Source organism: Pinus tabuliformis, chromosome 1_1 (assembly GCF_031772625.1).
Source record: "Pinus tabuliformis cultivar Carrire ecotype Pingquan chromosome 1_1, CPIR1, whole genome shotgun sequence".
Classification (NCBI taxonomy): Eukaryota; Viridiplantae; Streptophyta; class Pinopsida; order Pinales; family Pinaceae; genus Pinus; species Pinus tabuliformis.
This window is the reverse complement of record NC_142297.1, coordinates 548,635,344-548,658,239: the sequence shown is the minus strand read 5'-3', so window position 1 is coordinate 548,658,239 and position 22,896 is coordinate 548,635,344. Positions and strand designations below refer to the sequence as shown.

The 22,896-nt window shown below is 36.3% G+C and overlaps 1 protein-coding gene across 2 annotated transcripts; it reads left to right on the top strand.

Moving 5' to 3' along the window:
• Positions 1-934: 934 nt before the first annotated feature.
• Positions 935-5,043, top strand: LOC149214289 (uncharacterized). 2 transcript variants are annotated; one of them, XM_089392256.1, is made up of 4 exons: positions 935-1,661; positions 2,463-2,525; positions 4,100-4,216; positions 4,553-5,043. In XM_089392256.1, exons 1-3 carry the CDS (start codon positions 1,335-1,337, stop codon positions 4,202-4,204), a joined length of 495 nt encoding a protein of 164 aa, XP_089248382.1. In that variant the 5' UTR covers positions 935-1,334; the 3' UTR covers positions 4,205-4,216; positions 4,553-5,043. The 2 variants fall into 2 exon arrangements, with proteins under 2 accessions (XP_089248382.1, XP_089248381.1); XM_089392255.1 differs by having other exon boundaries at positions 938-1,661; positions 4,100-4,221.
• Positions 5,044-22,896: the final 17,853 nt, after the last annotated feature.

The window sequence follows — 22,896 nt, the reverse complement described above, 5'->3', positions numbered from 1 at the left end:
ACCCACTGCTAATTTAACATGGGTTACATAATAGTTAGTACCTGCCACTTACCTTAGATATAGCTTAATTAAACTAAAAAATAATAAAGACAAAAAATTCATCACAAAAATAAAAACAACTAATAAAATATTATAGTTGAATGCTTTTACCAAAAATTAAGAAATATGATTAATTAATATTGTTTATATATATATATATATATATATATATTTATGTTTTTTTGTTTTTTATTAATATATATATATTTTTTATAATTAAATTTAATTAAATATGTTTTCAATATAATAATAAGTATTGAAAAATGAAAAAAGTTAAATAAAAAGGAAATAAAACAAAAATAAATAAATTAGTAACTAATAGAAATGAAAGTTATTGTTCTTCTAAAAAGTGGAAACAGAAAAGCATTTCATTTTAGAATGGGAGGCCTTCAAAGACAACACGGAAAGTTATGCAGATATTTGGGATAATCTATTTAGAGAGGTTTGTCAAGAAGAGATTGTTTATTGTGAGGCTTCACACGGAAAAAAGGGCCAAATACATCAACTAGATGAAGAAGCAATTTGTCCCATAGACTATTTTTAGCCTTATAAACTTTAAAATAATCTTCTTTTTTCTTAAATAATCTATAATAAAAATTAAACAAATCACTTTATAAATAATTAAATTTAAATAATAATAAAAACAACAAAAACTAAATTCCCACTATTAAAAATTAATTATTCAAAACAAAACCAAAACTAAATAAAACTATAATAAATAAGGAAGAAGAAAGAAAGAAAAAACTATCTTAACCTTTAAAAATAGTCTAAAACAAATTGCTTCTTCATTATTAAATATATTCAGCGTTTTTTTTCTGTGAAGCTTCTACATAAATTCTCTCAACGTCTTAACTTCTTAACCCATAACTACATAGATTATCCAAAAACTATCTGCCAAACATATCATATGCTACCATTGGAAAAAAAAAAAAAACCTCTGTAAAGATTCGGAAAAATAATTCAATATTAGTCACTTGGCCGAGAAACAATGACTGATCCTCAAGATGGATCTACGCAGAAGAAGTAGAAAATAGGTTTGAGCCTGTGTTTCTGCGGATCCTCCTTAGAACCTATATGTAGCTCATGGACAGAACCAACTTTGTGTTATGGTTATTAGATTGGACCAGTACAGGACAAACTTTGCCTTATGGCCGTCAGATGGGACCAGTTTTTCATAAGATTTAACACACCAATCCCAATGTGATGAGTTTCTTCTTGTGAGCGATCTCACTGCTCCGAATTTTTAGTAAACTAGTTTTCACGGTCCGTCCCATACATCTTTCCTCAGTGTAGGAATGGTCATGGCTTCTGTTTGCACTCTTCCCATAGCATTTTCATCCTCCAACACGAGTAAAGGGCCACATCCATGGCTACCAAACTACACAAACTTTGCAAAGGGAAGAATATCAGGGAGGCATCGGGGTTTGAAAATGGTGGTCCCTGCAGCGAGCAGTGGAGGTGGCTGCTGTGGGGGCAGCAGTAGCAGCAGCAGCGGTGGAGGAAGCTGCAGCAGCCATGGAAATTCTTCAGCTCCCGATCTTTCCAAAATTGGAAAAGAGTTTGAAACCATGGTTGCCAGAGCCACTTTGAGTGAACGCGAGAAGGAATATAATACCGTAGAGGTAGGTTTCTAAGAGCTTGAAGAGGTTCACAGAGTGAGTTTTGGTAGTTTGTAATTGAATCTCGGGACTGTTGCTTGTTATCTTATTTTAATTCAAGTTGCTTATTGCATTTATGGGTCTGTAATCAATCATTGGACTAGATGCCCATTGTCGTACTTTGATTGTACTGGTCACTGCATTCGGGTGTCTGTAATTGAATCCTTGGACTAAATGCACATTTCTTTTCCAGTCGAGTGGTGATTGTATCCATGGGTCTGGCTTTGATTCTTTGGAGTCGATGGCCATTATCTTATCTTGATTCAAACTGGCGATCTGCGGTCCAATAATAGAAACATTATAGTAGATGTTTATTGTCTTATCTTGAATCCAGCTAGTGATTGAATCTGTGGGTGTACCGTCTGCGATTGAATCATTGGATAAGATGGCCATGACCTTATCTTGATTCAATCTGGTGATTGCATCTGTGAATCTGTGACTGAATCATTGGACTTAGATGCTGATTTTCTTATTTTGATTCAAGCTGGTCAGTACATCTATGGGTATGCAATTTCATCATCGGACTGGATATCCATTATCTTATTTTCATTCAATCTGGTGATTGCATCTATGGCCCTGTAACTGAATCATTGGATTAGATGCCTATTATCTTATTTTCATTCAATTTAGAGATTACAGAATGAATTTACCTTTTCAGAACTTTCTGTAATTGGTTCATTAGATTGGTTGCCCATATATACATATGCATACATTGGTTGCCTATGCCTTTCAGTTGACCGTTTGTTTGGTTACTCTAATATCCAGATGAAGGGGAACATTACTCGGGATGACTTTAAAGAAGTTATGAACGTTGGGCCTTCAAGATTTGTAAGTGTTGTAAGATTTTTTCTGAATCGTGACATATATGTAATGAACCCTATTTTGTTTGTAACTCCTAAATTTGTGGAATTCACAACAGACATGGTCTACAAAGAAATATCAACTCGTATTTGCCATTTGGGTGTTAGTCTGTGGCATATTGCTCATGTTTAAGGGTATTGAGATATAGTTGTGTCAGCGAGAGGTCGAGGGAAGAATGATGACTGTGTACCTTGATATTTCATTTGCAGGATAGTGTAGCTGTGTTTGTGTGTGCAATCTGTATATTGTTTAGTATTTGCAAACTGGTGTTGTAAGTTGAATAGACTATTCCCTGGTTTTTCCTAAGGAACCGGCACAGACCTCTCAAGCCATGGTGACAATCTGTGTGCCTAATAAGCATGGAATTACATTTCAGCCCTGAACTTTGCCATCTCAAAATCAAAATCAAATCCACAAGGCATCCTTGGAATACTCTTGGGGCAGGAATTGTGGCTGGCTTTTAACTCAAGACAGGGGAAGTTGAGCTTTCCATTCAAGATTCCCTGTTGGATTTCTTTACCGGGAACCCTCTTCATAATGAAAAGAGAGTAAAGGTTGAAAATCGGATTAACCAACTGGATGATCTTGATCAAATATATACATGAGGTAGATTCCAGTCCTGATCAGTGACTGCTTGATATAGAAGTACTTGAATATTTTTGCTGTAAATGTCCCAGATAAAGGTTATAACATATCCTTCTCCCTTAGTAATGACGGTAAGATTATCCCAACCCACCTAATGAAAGGGTTGATCAGGACCTTCCCTGAGCGGAGTAGGTTGGCCCTGGTGATGCAAGGCAAGTTATTTGGAAGTGGTCTGTCTCAAACAGAGCATGCCTTCTGTCTTTTAAATTTGTTTGTTACTTTTTCATTGCCATGACCATTGGATTCTGAGTAACAGCATTGCGCTTTTTTCAGAAGCATTCCAGAGTCCAGACTGTTGGCTTTGTAGCTTTTGAATATGCAATTTTTCTGCTGAGCTGTTCTCTTCGAAGTATCTGACAGATTGCTTCAATAAGCTGGATACATTTGTATTGTATTATGAACTATAGTGCCATCCCAACACTCAATTTAATCTGAAATCAAGAAGATTTCTAGGAATTGATAGGTCTGTAATATGTATATCATTTTTGTCTTCACACCGTAGAAAGGGAACGTATTAACGATAGGGGTCACTGAACCTGCTGCAAATTTGGGAATGTAGATGAGGTGAAGTTAATCTTAGCCTAACTTCAACTTGTAGTAAGCTCTGCATATTGCTTGAATTGTTGATAGCATCATACTTAGATCTCTAGATGTAGCATTTTTATGAGTTTCTCAGGTGTGTGGTTGCTAAGAAACCCCACACACTTACCAATCATCTTGAGACTCTGGTCCATTTTAGTAATGGATAAACTGCTATATGCCGTGACAAATGATTCAGACCACTGTATTCTTGCTTATAGATTTCGGTGACATCCCACAGAATTATTAATAATGGATCACATTCTATCACTTATTCCCACTGCAGCCTAAAGCTGATGTTTTGTCGTCTCTTGCAGGCTGAGGAAGGAAAAGGGGAAACAGTCATTGATATACAAGCGATGCTAAATGAATTAAAAAATGACAATTTTGCATTTGACAATCCCGAGGATGTGTTTATCTAAGTGACAACTATGGTAAGGTGTGTCTGAAAGATCCAGCTCTGAGCTGACCTTTGTCTGCCCATTTTTATTCTTACATGTAAACTGGAATCAGGAACATTTCCATCTGTTGAAAAGATATATATGATTAGGGAGTGTAGATATCTGCAGTTCATATTGTTCATATAAGTTTCGGAGAAAACTGCGGGAGGATTTATGTTCCGACATTTCAGGTGAACCTATCACTCATTTTCATCCTCAGACAGCTTTCTCCAAAGCCTATAAGAACAAGATATATATGGTCACGTGGATTCTTATTAATAAGTTGCCTGTATTATCAATGAATGATTAAATTCATTGTTGTACATGCAGGGGAAGTGAGTTCATTGAGATCACTGCAAGAGATTGTTCAATCCATACATGTAAAAGATATGATTTTAAGGCTGCAGGCTTCTCCCTTTGTCAAGTAGCTTCTCAATTCATTGTGAAGATAAGTAGTTCTGCTAGCATAAGCCTAGTTACTGATCCCGAGACCTTTCAAAAGGTGAAATGTATTTATTCTTCCTTTGGTTTTGGTATTTATTGCTATGCTGTCATGGTGCCAATGAATAGAGGAGGAATTTCAAGCATTGAATTCGCTTAGATTCTTGTTCCTGCCTTATGAAGATAAGAATATGATTAAATCATCCGGGTACACTTTACATGAAACTATTTCAGAGCATTTGTAGAAGCCTGTTATTGTTTCTTCTTCGAGGGGATATGGATATTGACAATCTATGGTTATTTTCTGCTCCAAGGGAGAAATGACATACTGCAAACAATGTCATACATAAACATAAAAAGGAATTACCTAGTTAATTTTATTTTCTTCTTGCCTTTGATAGTGCATATAATCATTAAGGATGTTACACTGCATATGGGTGAGGTTGGTTAAGTATCTATTTTCAAAGCCCATGGGTGCTTGGTCTTGTGGGAAGTTGTGAGGTGAGCAAGGTGTTGGGACCCATGTTCAAAACCCCTTGAGTAAGTGCGTATAAAGCAGGTTCAAACTAGTCGATAAAATGCTTTTCTTTTTAGCCCGAAATTCGAATCGTCATTACTTAATTGATTCTTGTTAAATTTGAGGACTTGGTTGGATTCCACCACTCTGGTAATGCCCTAATTCTCATTTTTTTTTCGGTATGCCTTATAGCAGATGTAATTGCTTTTGACAATTAAGTCTCTTCCTTTCTAGTTTCTTTCTAAATTTGGTAGATTGTATTTATGATGGATTAGTAATAAGTAACTTTGAAATTATATGCTGCGTGCCCTGGTATTGCACCTTTTATTGTTCTATGATAATATGTATAGACTCCAATTAAATATGATTGATGATTCCCCCCATTATGGTAAGAATAGGCAGTATATAGCCCACAAGAGGTTACCTAACACCTAGACTCTAGCATTCGTTATGGCATATCTAATACGCCAGGAAATAAGTAATTAATAAGGTGATAGGTCGAGTACATTTAGGTAGGGAACCGATTCAGTCATCACAGGTGGACTTTTCCTTTTTTAATGACAAAACATCCATGGATTGACTCAAGCCATTCCTTTTAGTAAGTCATTGTTTCACTTAATTACACGCATTAAGACTAAATGGTTCATTTAAATAAGAGTAAGAGAGTAGTTGAAGCAGAAACAAATAGAGAAGAATAATGAGTCCACACCCTGATATGCTGCAACACTTATATATGATGTGAAAAGGAGATGAACCAAGCCCCATTGAACAAGTGGTTCCACGCATTGGTGTCTCATCACCAGAAAACAGTCTGATCACAGAATATGAAGACCTCCAGAATCCAATAGTGCATATACAAAAATTTGAAGAAACAACAAAATTTTTACCCATGAAGAAAGGATCAAGAATTTCCACTCACTCTAGCAATTACTGCCGATTAGTGGTGTGTTATCTCCAACTTTGATCAACGGACAGAACATTGCAAAACGTTGTAATCTATCCCAAATTTCAAATTTTCCAAATTTCAAATTTTTATCTTATAAGTTAGGGGATCTTACCCAAACTTGTGAATAGTAACATCGAAGTAACCTTTGCATCAATGATGATCTTCTCACCTTTAAAAAACAAAGGTAACCAAAGGCCCACCATGTAGCATGCATGGATGAATAAATGCTTTATAATGATCAGGTGATGTTTTTCTTGGCTATAAATCAGATGGTGGTTATCTTTGATGATATTTTAGGAGTTATATGAGATACCTTGTACTTTGTTCACAACTGTTATGACCTTTATTCTGCTCATATGAATACGCTTGAAATGGTTATGATTTCAACGGTGCTACAAGTGCTGGTTATGTTCCATTATAGTCATCCTTTGGATGGCATAAGGAAATGGTTATGTTATGTTAATCATATGGTAACCTCTGGGGTCTACTTTGAAATGTTTGTGCCGATCTCTGATACTTGCTAGTTCTCTCTGCATGCTGTTTGATTGACACTTGATTTGGTGATGTGAAGTGATATAGCGGATGTTTGGTTGGTGACACGAGGCGAAATGACTTGTGGCTTGACCTCGATGAGTGCTTGGAATCATTGCGTTTCAAATTTGGTTATGAAAATGCATTTCATCACGATATACAATTATTGTTCATAACAATTGTGGGCTTTTCTTGGGATTTTGGTCACAGGAAATTTAGTTTTAATGGCTGAACTTATTATTGGCATGCTTGTGTTATCATTTTGAAATGAATGTCTTTAGTATTTATTTTTCCAATAAAATTTTTGTCATAAAATCTAAGGTGTGATTACTCACATTCTTGGATAGTATCTTTAGTAAACATGTTGGCATAGATTGGTGTGTCTCATTCAAGGGTATTTAAACCAAGTGCTTGTTATCATAGAACTAACCAAATAACCATCGACATTGACAGCAATTAGTTAGGCGAACCCCTTCAACTCTACTACCCTTAGCATTTACATGAAGGGACTAGGGATTTGACTTAGGTCGTTGCTTGTGATCTAATGGTTGTGGTGGCTTTTTGGTTCTTCATGAGGTTGAGCTAGGCCTATCTTGATTAGCGTAGCTCATTCATTTTGAATAAACTCTCTACAACTCGTTGAATGAAATATGGTTAGATTGTTGCATATTCAGTGCTCTAATTGATTTTGGCAGAGGTTTAATGTTAGGGTTTAAGAGAAATAAATATAACTATCAAGAAACACACATTTAAACCATGTACACCATGATTGTCTGGAAAACCCCAATTGGGGGAAAAACCAACCAACAATAGATCTATTATTGTCCTTGGCTAAAACACAACCAAGCCGGCCAACAACCTGAGCTTTCACCGCTCAACCATGGCTACCTACAATGGAGAATACACAAGCCTTTTAAGGGCTTCAACTACATGTAATACCATGAGCTTAATACCATGAGTCACCAATACTAGGTGCCCAAAACCACAACTATTAACCATAACTGTTGACATAACCTCAACTCCACCATAGGGTTAAGTTTATCTAACAATCCCCCCTTTAAACTTGACTTTGGGTTTTCCTTGGCCAAATCTAGCCAAATTTGCCAAGTGAGCCAGCGACCACTCACCTCCAGGCCCTACCCAGTCAATGTTAGGGTATTTGATAATCTCACACACTGTCCTAGTTCATCATGCTTCATTATACCACCACATGCATTCCCATATCACCCAAGTGGACATTCAGACTTTATCAGTGATTTACTAGGGTACGCATGCCTTACTAGGTCTTACAGTCATATACCCATTTACATGAAAATTTTCATTTTCATTTTATTTTGTTGTTATCTTGACCCACACACAACTTGAACTGCTGCAAGTTTAACCATGCATTTCACCCTGTAAGACTCCTATCCCACTATTTAACCCTTCTCTTGTAACTGAATTTTTATTTAAAATTTTTGTTACCCGGGTTCAATAGGCAACAACAGCATGATGGGGTTCAGGCAACAACAAATCCAACACCCCAACACCCTCTTCACGCGACTCTAGCTATGCACATAGACAGGTCACTCCTGCACGCGCAACCCATGCAGCTCTACAGAGGCTTCACGCAGAATGGACGGCCGACATCACGCACACCCTCTTCACACGACTCTTCAGAAAAAAAATGGCAGAGGGCTTCATGCAGACTGGGTAAACCAACAAATAGACTAGCAATGTAGGGCTCCTCCTCAACTGTAAATCAACTAATGGACCAAACCAACAACGACATGCAGTGTTGCGGCTCTGGCTTCCTCTTACCAGCACGCAGAGAATACACGTGCTCCTCCTCCCAGCGCGCAACAACTCACAGCTTAACACACAACACGAGGTTTTTACGTCCAGCAGTTCCACGCTTACATGCTCCTCCTCCCCATCACGTTGCAACTTACGGCTTAACACGCAGCACGTCCTCCTCTTCTCACGCAGAGATGGACAGTATTGGCAGCGCTTCACGCAATCAAATGGCAGAATTCACACAGACGTTTTTGGCAAAGCCTTCAGACTTCATTTTCTTCTTTCTCCTCATCGAACCATCACTCAACAGACATTGTTGGTTTGTGCAACGAGCTATTTCTTCAAACATCGCCACCACTTGGTTGATGGGAACATTTCAGACAGCTATCCAAGGCCCTTGCCAACCAGAGCTCTGATACCACTTGTTAGGGTTTAAGAGAAATAAATATAACAATCAAGAAACGCACATTTAAACCATGTACACCATGATTGTCTGGAAAACCCCAATTGGGGGAAAAACCAACCAACAATAGATCTATTATTGTCCTTGGCTAAAACACAGCCAAGTCGGCCAACAACCTAAGCTTTCACCTCTCAACCATGGCTACCTACAATGGAGAATACACAAGCCTTTTAAGGGCTTCAACTACATGTAATACCATGAGCTCAATACCATAAGTCACCAATACTAGGTGCCCAAAACCACAACTATTAACCATAACTATTGACATAACCTCAACTCCACCATAGGGTCAAGTTTATCTAAGCCTACCTGGCTTGGGGATTGAAGGAATTTTATCTTGCTTGGTGTTAGAACTGGAATTTGGTTTTGGTGCTGAGTTGGGGAATGATTTTGTCCTGAACAATGTGGGCATGAACGTTCCCTGTGTGAAGTTTAATTTGCAAGTTGTTTGTTTGAACTTTGTTGTGTTTGGTTTCATAGTTTAATGGGTGAATAACTTGTTGCAGCCTTTGAAGTCTTGTTCAATATTTTTATGCTTTGCTCTTCACTTCCCCATACTTGCATTGTTTATAGGACACATTCCATGAGAATTCAATGAATTCTTAGATCAAGCTTTGGAGCTTGGTTGTATCATAAATATATCCCAGTGTAACTCTGACTTCTGTCCTTTGCATGCTTGCACAAACAATGCCCATATTTTACCCATTTATCCATGCCTTCAATCTTGGGCATGATGTGGTCATATTGGGAATGGTTTACTTTATTTTCCAATTCTGAACTTATAATCGTTTCTAGTTGTTTTTGGACAGTTCATCAAATTTCTGGTCACATAGTTCCCGTTGAATTGCACTTACCTTGAACATGCATGCAGATTCATTGCATTATCCCTGGGCATAAACATAATGAAAAGTTACAACGGGTATGCAAAGGTTGAGCCATGAGTTACTCCATTCACCCTCCCTGAAACCCTATCAAGACCCTGTATCCTTATTGGAAACACCTTATGTGCTTGGAATAGAGCACTACCCTTATTTGGCACTTTTGGTACACGTGGAGGAATAAGGGTCTATCATTTACATCTTTCTAGGACGACTACTCCATTTGATTGATGGTGGATGATTTCTTATATATGCACATGGATCTAGATCATGGCACATTCATAGAGGTTGCTCAAATAGTGCAATATGACCATAATAGCTTTATGGACCACTATTGCCCATGTTTCTATGTGTTACTATTTATGCATATTGGTTGAACCTTGGACACAATGCCCTATCCTCTTTTTCTATTCTCGGCATCTATGGTGTTGGTATATGTGCATCCCACCACCACTTTGGGCACATATATTGAGGGCACCCCACTCTCTCGTAATGGTTTTAAATGTGAAAATTCGGTTAACTGAATCCATACTTCAAAGATTGATTAAATTTCTCCTACTTGTTAATTTCTGAATCAAGTTATGTACAATGTTACATAGTGAACATCGAAATAAAATCTACTGCATCTTTCACAACATAAAATACTGTGGAAACAAAACTATGCACATGAGAGAAATAAACACACACACAAGTACATCGTTGTTTTTGGACAAACGTCCTTGGAAAAACCCAACTTGGGAAAACCGGTGTAGCAACTTGAGTGTTTGATTATTATGCAGAAGTAATCTGAGTACAAATCATTGGATGCCCAAATTGGTTTTCCGATACAGAGAATAAATTGGCAAAGAGGTAGTGAGAAAATATCTCACACTATCATTGGCGATCTGACCCTGATCCAGACTCTGGATGAACTGCCCTACGCTATCTCTGCGTGGGCTCACGCAGTCACTGCGTGACAGCTCAAGGGATTGCGTTACCCTCTCCTTCTAATCTTCTGCCCACTGGAAATTCGACTCCCTGGCCTTCCGGACTCACACGTCGACTTCTAGCACTGGATCTCGACTGCCCCCTAGCAAAATTGTGGACTCCCTCTGAAGCACTGCGCTGCCTCTGCGTGGCACTGCATTGTCTCTCTGGACCTTTCAATACCTTCTCTGCCTTGCACTCATAGGAATTGGAAAAATCCCCTCCAGTCTACTATCCCTGCCCCTCACTGCAAGAAGAGCACTCGATCTCTCTTCGGCAACTCAGCGTTGCTACTCTTGAGAATTCAATCTCTAGATCTCACTATCTCAGTGGTGTTCTCCAAGTGCCCATCAAGCTCCTTATAATCTCTCGTTGAAGCACCTACGACCAAGATTAAAACATAATCAAGGGCTAAGATTAATTGGGAGTTGATCCTTGTCTTTATCTAGAAGATTCACACCAAATTTAATTAATACCCTTTAATTAATCAAATTTCCTAAGTTTAGACGTATGAATATATTAAAAATGATTAATTATTTTAATTAAACCATCTCTAGGTGGAATTTTCCCAAACGATTGCTGGGTCTTGGAGAATGCATGTATCTTAGCCTCTCTACAAAATCTCAAGGCTAGAGCACATCTAATGCTACAGAAATCAACAATAACAACTATATGGATGATGTAGGAGCATCTTTGGCCTGAAGATATTCACATTGATTTCAATTAGTAGTTATAGGATGAAATAAGAGTTCTATGACAACGTTGCAACTCCACGTTGTTACAACGCTCTACAACTTTGCCTTGTTGCTACAATGATGCGACTCCGCTTTGTTGCTACAGTGCTGTGACTCCGCTTTGTTGCTTTAGTGTTGCAATTTTGCTTTGTTGCAACCATGCTACAAGTTCACCATTACTTCTACTTTGCTTTGCTATTAGCATGTTGCTACTCTGCCTCGCTATTAGTGCAGTGACTTCGCTTTGCTGTTACAGTGTGTTGCTACTTTGCCTTGCTATCACAGTGCTACGACTCCACCTTGTTATTACAATGTTGTGACTCTGCCTTGTTGTTACAGTGATGTGATTCCACGTGTCTTATGGGACTTAGTGACAAGTCAATGGGCTACCTATGTGAGGAAATAATAATTTGTTTGGGAAAGTGATGATGAATTGAATCGCTATGACTATTTAGATTCCAAATCTTCATTTAAGAGCCAAGGAACAGACAAAGGATCAGGGAGAAGGAGAAGAAGAGTCATAAGAGATCGTGAAGCTAAAAGGGAACAAAGGAATGAAGCTAAGATGAATCTCTGGTTGCATTTGGTGGGGAAACAAATAGTACGTATGTAGAGTCATAGTGCATAGTAGGAATGTACAAAGATTGTAAAAATAATTTGGTGTTAATATGAATAAGAAATAAAATTTATTGTTGTTTCTTATCTTGTTCTTGAAACTCTCAATTCCTCACTACATTGCTAATTTATATTTCTATTAATGCTAGCCTACAAGTCGCTGTGCACTTTGTGGGAAAAGAGCAAGTTCAGGTAGTTGGTTGTGTACATGATTATATGGTCACTTGCATTAATGGATGTTGGGCACTATTGAGGTGTTATATTCTTTGTAGAGGAAACTCAATTAATTGGAGTATAGTTGGTCGACTAGCTAGTTGAGGTCGATCGACTAACATGAACCTCAATGTTCTAGTTGGGGAAGATCGATTGGATGGTGATGGATTGACAATCAATTCAAGACCAAATTGACAGTCAATTTGAAGATAGATCGACAATTGAGTCGAGGAGAAGAGTGCAATCGAGGTTAATGGAGCAGTCGACAAAAGTCAATAATCATTGGATTAGTCGAAAGTAATCACAGCCGGGAATGTGTGTAGTTGATTGAGATTGATGCTCGATGGGAAATCAATTACAATTGAATTGTGTTAGAAAAATTCAAGAATCCCAAGATGCCTGGGATCTTAGCCAATGATATTCAACCTTCCGTCACTGATTCATGGGCTACAAATTAGGATTTTTTAGGACTTTTTATGTAAGAATATGCTCCATAAATAAAGCATGGTGTAAGGTTGAGAGACAATGATGAAAGTACTATTTGTAGTGGATCGAGTGATGTAGTATGAGTGCATTGTTCTTAGGTGTGGACCAAGGTCCGCTTTCATTATAATTTGGTTGCATATCAATGTAGAGTATAAAGAGCAGTGAAGCTCAAAGGTTTGCTAGTTCTTTCGATTAAGGGTTTTCAGGGTAAAATCTTTATGTACTATGCATAAGATATTGATTTGCCATTGTTTATTTTCTACCTTATTGTTATTATGTACAGGCTTATGGTAATCGAGTCATAGAGTCTGTTATATTTAATATCTGGGTGCCAAATCGAGTGGATATCAGATCTTGGTATGACCAACTTTGGGTTAAAGAGCTTGGTTAAATGTCCTAGTATAATCAACATCTAGTCACAGGGTGATTTTGGCTACAGGAGGACACCTCTGTCATTAAAGGTGTAAAGATCTTGGATTTAGATCTAAATTTTGTAACATATGTGAAATAAACCTTCTTTTAGTGGGAGCTTTAAAGCAATGTTTAAGACTTATAAAGAAATATGGTTAGTAGTCCAAGAATTGAGATAAGTTTAATGGCTAGAATTTTTTAGCTGTGGAAGCTTAAAACATAGATCTCCTTATGGATCAAGAACAATTGGTCGTTGTGCATCTTGGAACACTTCCAAGTGGCATGTTGATGGAGGATTGGTAGAAACTCTAAAGAAAAGCAAGGAGCATAATTAGACTACTTGTAACATATTTGGTTTTGATAAGTTAGTTTTTGTTTATAAAAGAGGGTATAAAAAAAAAGAATAAAAAATGAAAATGCAATTAAAAAAAATGATGAAAGGAAACTCCATGAAAAGAAAAACAATTGCATAAGTGATCAAATTTAAATGCCAGTAGAAAAAATAACATTCGCATTAGAAATAAACTAGGGTTTTGTGTGCATCTTGTTTAAAATGCTATGACCTAATATTCTGGTTTGAATCATATAGTTTAACGATGATCAAATCATTTAAATTTTTGTCTCTAGATTAGTGAATAAGTTCACCAAATTATTTAATCTTGGGGGAACATGAATTAGATAGGATAAAATAGGAAGAAAATTGGCCTAATATGCTCAAAACTTGGCCAAATGCAAAATGTGTACTAGAGAAGGGTTAAAATAGAATTAGGGAAAATAAAATGGCCGCTAGATCAAATGCACCAATTCATAGATTAATTTTGTTTTAATTAGGGTTAATTACCTTTTAAAGGGTGATTAATTATGTGTAATAAAGCTATGTAATGTTTTAAGTCAAAGTCATAAAACGACAAAATTTATTGTCATTAAGCGCTATTGAGTGGCTTTGTTTCGACGACGATCCTCCTCCCCGCCCAAATCAATGGTGGGGAAGTCATTTCGCACACCCTTCTACCATTTCACATTAACGACAAGGGGGGGGGTTTGAAAAGTGGTATTCTTTTCGGCAGGCCCCTTGCAACGTGTTGTCCCCTCATAACTTCGCACTCTGCCAACAGTTATCGCCACTTCCCGCGCCCTCCTCCGACTAATCAGTCTCTCCCATGTGTCCATACCTGTTCCTACATGTCCGTTACACATACTTGTTCCTCCTACTCGTTACCCGCCTCCCGTTGTCCATTAATTCACACCAGTCCCATTGGTAACGGTTTGATCTTAACGGTAATCCACTTCGCTGTTATAAATAAAGCCTCCATCCCTTTCGTGCAATTTCGTTGATTTCATCACAATTGTTTGAATTATAGGTCTTCAATCTCAGCTCCAGTTAATTTCTGTTATAGACCGTGCTTGCTTTTTCAAGCAGATCCCAGACACCACTATTCACAGAGATTGCTCTTTGTTCAGGTATCCATACTGTCATGTTCTGTTACTATTTCTCAACATTTATTTTAGAATATGGCACCCAAAAGAAAGGACCAACGCTTTGGTAGCAAGACCCCTGGTCAGGAAAATCTAAAAACCTTCAATACCCTAGACCTTGACCATTCCCTTTAGCAGACCAGTTTTTAAGCTCACTAACATAGAGTGTGCATTCGATATGTTCGAATTACACCATTGGTTAAAAAAAACTTACCAGGATTCAGAAGATGAAATCAATCTATGGGAATCCCTGTTGCCCATGTTCATGTTCCCTCAAACTCATTCATTCCTTGATTTAGTTATGTGGTGTTAGGCTAGGTATAATCCCCTTCAAAGAACTGTTGTAGCTCAGAATGGAGACATTCTGATCTCTATCACACCTGAAACCATAAACAAAATGTTGCTCATTCCTGAGAATGACTCCCTTATCCATTTCTCTGTTGTTGTCCTCATGGATTTATACCATAAACTTAATTTTCCCAAAGAGCTCAAATTTTTGAGATCTTTCTTCCAGAGGATGCTAAAATTCCCAAAAATAATCTTCCATATCCAGCCTCAATGTTCCCAGAGAGATATAAACAAATCATCTCCCTAGTTTCTTGCCTATTAGGTTACCAGACAAACCAATGGGTAGATGAACCTATTCTAAGTTATCTATCCATCTTCTCCAAAGAGCACAAGCCAACATTCATGTATAATTACAGTCATTTTTTTGCTGAAAATATGCATGAACAGTTAATGAAGATCACTACTGAGGGTGTATTCAAATACTCTTTTATACTAATCCATATGTTCCCTTTTCAAAAAGGAGACATGCTATCAATAACTCTACACAAGCAGGATGATCAACAAATCAATCAATCAGTTATACAGTGGACCTCATTGGTCAGAAGAAACTCAAATGAGTTAAAATTTTCAGATTTTATTGATTGTTTTATTCATCTAGTTGCATAGCTTCTTAACATCCATAGTGAACGAAGAATCAATTCGGAGATAAAAAGGATCCTTCAACTGAGTGACCAAGCTAAGACTGAAGACTGATATCTTTACCGTAATTACATAGAGATTAGGGTATATTGCTGTGAGTTAGCTCCATAGAAGTTGCCTAAATATGTTCTAGTGAGAATTTTCTCTCTGGAATATAAGGCAAATGATTAACATGGAGGAGCTTCATTTTGTTTCAGGTAAGAGGAAGTCTCAGTTTAAGTTAAAGTCCCAAGTGGGGCCTTTTATTTGTAATACTAGAACAACAAGAATTGAAGTAGATTCAATTCTCAAGCAAATGAGATTTCAACCAAGTTTTACTTGGTCTTATGACCCATTCAACATAATCTCTAATTTAAGGGTGGAACTTAAAACCACACCTTATAATCACACTCCAAGACCAGAGATTGAGAAATACAGGAATCAAGAACAGTGGGCGGAGAACACAGTTCAGGAAGCAAAAGAGCAAATTATACTTGCTTCTTCCCTCCAAATTCCCACTTCTCAAAGCAAGTAGGAAAAGAGGTCGAGAGAAGAATCATCATCTTCAACAAAGGGTGCAAAGGAGTTTGTCATTTATCAGAAGAAACAAAAGACTGACTCTAAAGTTACCACTATTCAGGGTCAGAAAGAGCCCATAATTATCAATCTGGATGATTCATAGGTTTCTATAGGATCAGAGGAAACTGTCCTTAACACTCCATCTTCCTCTTCAGTTTCACAGAATCTATTGGAAATTACACAGTCAGCAGGAGTAAGTGAACAAGAGGAACCAAACATTTTCACTAATTTTCTTGAAATTAAGCAAAAGAATGAATCTTTGAAGGCCAATGTCTATGCTCAATTATGGAAGCAGACATCTACTTCACAACATAGATTGTTGACAACATTTGACAGTGAAAATGGAAGGATGCAAATGGCATTCTTACAGGCTCAAGTGCCTTTTCCAAAGGCTTCTTCAGACTATAAGAAAACCATATTTTCTTTTGATGCGAATCAAATACCTCCTATCGACCAAATGGACACACATAGACAATCTAGAGAGATGCTTTTCTCTACCATGATTAACACTGCCATGGCACTGTCAAAGTTGAGAACAACTCTTTCAAATGTGCAATCATAGTTGAAGAGAGAAGATATCCTCCTTGGCAAAGAATAACAGGGTCAAATCATTAGAAGATTTAGTGATCAAGATTGGATATGATCATACTATGTTAAAGAATGCAGACATCACAACACTAAGGAAGCAACTCAAATTACCTTCTACAGAGGATCCTCAAACGAAGGAGATAGAAGAAAGTGAGCAACATAAAGAAGACTATTCAAATAAAGAAGATGGAAGAACAAATAGAAACTTTGCTCAAGGAAAAGGAAGAGTCTACACAAGTGGCCATAGCTCCAATCACAACTATACCCATCACAGTGGCAGGGACAATGGGGGAATCAACATCAACAACAACAAAGTGTACATCAACAACAAGTGATCTAAACAAAGTCATACAGGAGCTGTCTCTCCAAAGACAGGAAAATGAAAAACTTCAGAAGAAATTCAAAAATTTGGTGACACAAAATAAAGAATGATACTCTTTATGTAGAAGAGATGTAGAAAACCCACACGCTGATCGAGAAGATTGAAGAGTTGGAAAATGAGTCACTAATGGCTCAGAGCTTGGCCCAAGCCAAGGAAAACATTTGGGTAGATATAAGTCAAGCTATAATTGAAGTTTGGCCCTCCAAAAAAATTATTTTTGAATAGGAAGAGCTTATTACTAGATGCCAGATAGCTATTGAAGAGGCCAGAGCAACACTTAAAGAAAAACAGAATGAGGCCACATATATGATTAAGGTGCTAAATAAAAAACCAGAGCTGAATTAGAAGAAATTCATATTGCAGACATGACATAAACTATTTTAGAGATTAAGAAAGTTTTGCAAAAGAAGAATCTTATGACTCAGTTGGAGACAAAGTGCCAGACTTTGAAAACTGTTGTCCAAAGATTTCATTTTAAGTTCAAATTGCTTACCAAAGAGGATTGCCAGGACTAGTAGCACCAAATGACAGATTGATCAGTTTGGAGGAATATTGCCAAAAGCTTTATACAATTGCAACTGATAAAGCTAAATTTGCAGGTATCAAAGGTCATCTTACATGGAAGGATTTCTTAGAGGCTTTGAACTTTGATTTAATGATCAAGCATGCAATTAAACATATTTTTGTCAATAAGCCTACTTTTGAAAAGTATACCCAGGTGGATGAAGTCGACAAGAAATTAATTAATCTTTCTATAATAAGTGAAGATAGATGGGATCACTTGTGTGAAATCATTGAGTAACTTTCATCACCAACTGACAGACAACGAGGCAACACATTTTTGGGGGGCAGATCATCAACAACTTCCTTGAAGATAGTGCCAACAACTTAGCAGTTTTTGGATTCCTATATTTTTGTACTATTTTTATATTTTGTTAAAGGATCTTTCTAGAAAATCAATATTTTGTATAAATATCTCTTCCTTCGAGTTATTATGGGTTGAACCCTTGGATGAGATTTCAAAGCAAAATTGTAATCAAATTGGAGATTTGCTTCAAATTAATGAAAGAATTTTGGGTTTGCCTCAAATAGTTTATCTCTTTGTGAGTTTTTCTCATGTTTTCATTTCATTATGTTATTATTCATGTATTTAAGTTTTAATGGAGAACCTTGGGTAAGATTAAACTGAATATCAGTCTATCTTAAATCCCCTGTGAAGTTATAATCAATAACTAGAGATTAGTTTATAAAACTGTCTGTTATTATAAACTTCTCTACATTTATAAATTGTCACACCCATCTTCATAGAATTAAATACATTTAGTTTGGGCTGTAAACATTGTTTACCTGCATTCTGTCTTATAATTAGCTAACTACTCAGTTTGAATATTTAGTGAGTTATAACTCTTTCATCTATGCTATTCATGCAACTATAAATCAATTCACTGTTTAGAGACAAAGAATCAACCCTTTCATTATATTCATCATGGTTAAGGTTTAAGCACTTGTCTTTAACTGTTCATAACATTGGTCATCCAAAAACCTTAAAACAACAAAACATTTTAGATGCTCTGGCATGATTAATTAACCTAGAATTATCTCAGAGGACAACATCAGATTGGTGCCGTTGTCGGGGAACGAAAATTGAAGTATTTTTCCCTGGGACAACGATAAAGCTTTTCCTTTAAGGTGAATAAAGGAATAGTAGGTTAAAATCTTTCACCTGACAACTTCACAAACCCAAATTGGCTCCTTCAAGACATACCAAGTCTCATTCTGACTCTGAAATTGTTTCTCCATTATCTGATCTAAAGAGACTGGTAAGAGAAGCCTCTTTAAGAAGGAGACTTGAGGCTTCTACCTCTTCTTTTGTACCCTTACAACCTGAAGATATTTCAGCTTTTGATCCCTTTAGGTTTGTACCATCTCCATTAGATTTGGCTAACTTAACACCTAGGGTTTTAGAACTACTATCCAAAGGAGTTGATATGCAGTCAACTCTTTTAGTCCATTCATTGGAATCATATAAAATCCCTGAAATACTTTCAAATTCACCCAAGTCAGAAGAAGAATTGGATGTACATTTACCTGAGTTAAAACCTACTGATTTTATCTCCCCCACTCATTATACATTTCCATCCACTTCTGCTCAACCTGAGGAAACTTTTTCTGTATATTCAAATCCTTTGTTTGAAAATAAAGAAGAAGTTGAAACAAAAGTTCAAAAGTTAGTTATCAAAACACCTTTTAAAACTTTTAGAGATCCTCCACCCTCTTTTCCTCCTCCTACTTTTACACCTCCATCTTCACCTACAACTTCATTATCCTCTACCTCATCATCTACCACATATTCTACTGATTCATCTTCATCTTCAAATATGGTTGCTTTTCGACCTATCATTCAAGCTAGGTATGCTGCTTTACAACTTCCTAATATACTCAATAATTTTCTTGATGGGTACTTAAAACACCTACCAAAGTTTAATGGAGAAACTGGTTTGTTTGCTGAAGCTCATTTAACTATCTTCTTGGATTTTGTTGATAACATTAACATAGAACATGAATACGTATATATGAGATTGTTTGTTCAATCATTGGAAGGGAATGTTAGGATTTGGTTTAGACAACTAAGAGCTGATTCTATTCAACCTTGGAATGAATTAACTACCATATTTAAGAATCGGTGGGGGGTTAAGAAGGATCTTGTTTACTATCTCACAAAATTTGAAGAACTGAAAAGAAACCATGGTGAGCCAGTGGCACATTTCATAAAAAGATTCAATAAATTTTATCATAAGATGCCACCTGACTGTAAACCACTAGTAACAACAACCAAAGTTAGATTTTCTAAAGCATTTGAAGATAATTTTGTAGCTATGCTTAGGGAAAGGACATCTCATACCCTACAAGACATTCAAACAAATGCTATAGAAGTTGAAGCCAATAGGTCAGCATCAACTAAAATTAAAGCTAAGGCAGAAAAATATGAGAGGAAAATGAAAGTCAAGGAAGAAGGTTCTTCCTAAAAAATTGAAAATGAAAATCAAAAGATAGATGAAATCACTTCATTAATTAGAAACCTTTCAAATATAATTTCAAAAATAGAAACTCGGCGTAGAACAATTCAACAAACCGCTGCTAGACCTCAAACTCAATTCAGGAGAGCTCCCCAAACCCAAATCTTACAAAGACCAAATACTGATCAACAAATTCAACCTCCATTGATGATTGATGATCAAAAACTTGAAGACATTAGCCCTTTGATTACTGAGGATATAAATAATCTTGATCATTCATCTCTACAAAATGTTATTATCTCTGTTCCTTTAAATCAGTCTTCTCAACAAGATCAAGAAGATTCACAAGTTTCGAAGTATCAATCCTTTTTTGATTTTTTGATTGCAGAACTGAATAGGAGATATGAATTAAGACCTAGGTCAGGGCCTAGTAGACCTTCAAAAATCCCATTGTAAATGAACCACAAATCAAATCTACCGAATCTCAAACAACAACAATTCAACCATTGAACTAGTCAAATGAAACAACTTCAATTGATAAAACTGCTTTAACCACTTTCAATGTTGAAAAAGAATTAGAAAGAGTCAAAATACCCATTCCTTTATCTGAACTTTCAAAGAATCTAGGATATAAAAATCAAGTTTCTAAATGGATCCAGTCATCTAGTGTTGATGCTAAAGGAGATGTAATAAGTTTACAAGATGAAAAACCTTCAGTAGTTTTTGGTCCCACCTCAGATATGATTGATGAAAATGTACCACTGTTCTATGTGACTCTAAAGGTTCATGATTTATTATTATATAACTGCATGTTAGATTCTAGAGCCTCCCATAATCTGATGCCAAAGGTAATCATGAACCAACTTCAATTAGAGGTTACTAGAACTTATCATGATCTATACACTTTTGACTCCAAGAAAGTACCTTGTCTTGGACTTATAAAAGATCTAGCGGTCACTTTAGCTCAAATACCTGTTAAGAGTGGTTTTAGACATTGTAGTCACTGATATCCCTCCTAAATTTGGCATGTTATTATCAAGATCCTATTGTGCCAAATTAGGAGGAAGTCTTCAAATGGACATGTCTTATGCTACTATTCCTGTATATGGGGGTGAGCATCTTAGATTATACAGAGAAGTAAGATTCATGAATATTGTTTGCAAATATAATCAAGCAAGGAATCATCCCATTTATGTAGTAGATCAAGACTTTGGATGTTTTGAATTATCATCAAATAGTTTACAAAACACTCAACTTAGCATTGAAAACATTGTAGAGAAGCCAAAGACCATTAAGACTGATATTTGGAGATTATACTTTGATGGTTCTTGCTCAAAGGAAGGAGCTGGAGCTGGTATTGTACTAGTTTCACCAGACAAAGAGAATATTACTCAATCCTATAAGCTTGAATTTGATGTGACAAATAATGTAGTAGAGTATGAAGCCTTCCTGCTAGGATTGGAATTAGCCAAAAGCCTTAAAGTGCAGAATCTAAGTGTATTCAGTGACTCAGAACTCATTGTCAAATAAGTAAGGAATCTTTGTCAAACCAAGCATCCTAGACTTAGATATTATAGGAATGATGTGTGAGATTCAATGGATAATTTTTTTCAAGCATTTAACATCACTGCTATTCCAAGGGATGAAAATATTCATGTAGATTCTTTAGCTGTTTCAGCTAGTTCTTTTAAAATTCCTGATCAAATGCTTGTCCAATATCAAATTCAAGTTAAGTATAGACCATCAATTCTTGATAATCTTAAACATTGGAAAATATTTGATGATGATGAGCAATTGAAATCCTTTTTGCAAGTAATTTATGATTTTTCAGCTTTGCAAATTGAAGAAGAATAACTAGACAACAAAGAGTCGAATAAGGAAAGTCAAACTTTCCAATTTGACTCAAAAATTGGTGATCATAATATTATTCAGTTATCCAACAATTTCATTCCTAACGGCTTGGTCCCTCTTGAAAAACTATTTGACCATAATGATGCTTCTAAAAATTTATTATCAAATCCAATTGACGAAGATATAGAAGAATGTAATGTTGGAACTTTAGAAGAAATAAAAAAATATTAAAATCTCTACATCCTTGTCAATGGAAGTGAAAATTAAATATTTAGCTCTCCTTAAAGCTTATAAATATGTTTTTTCTTGGTCTTATAGTGATTTGAAGGCATATGATACATCTCTTATTGAGCATAAAATCCCTTTAAAACCATAAGCTAAACCTTTTAAGCAAAAGTTAAGGAGAATTAATCCTGTCCTTCTTCCTACTATTGAAAAATAACTTGAAAAACTACTTGATGCCAAGATCATAGTTCCATTGAGATATTCTGTTTGGGTAGCTAATTTAGTTCCAGTAAGAAAGAAAAATGGTGAAATTAGACTGTGTGGATTTCGGGAACTTGAATAAATAATCTTTGAAAGACAATTATCCATTACCCAAGATGGATCAATTGCTTCAGAAAGTTTCAGGTGCTAATAGAATTTCTATGTTAGATGATTTTTCTGGATACAATTAGATCATGGTGAACTCAGAAGATAGAGAAAATACAACGTTCACAACTCCTTGGGGTACATTTATGTATGCAAGGATGCCTTTTGGATTAACTAACGATGGAGCTACCTTTCAAAGAGCTATGGATTTAACATTTGTGGGTAAGAAAAACAAATTTGTTGTCAT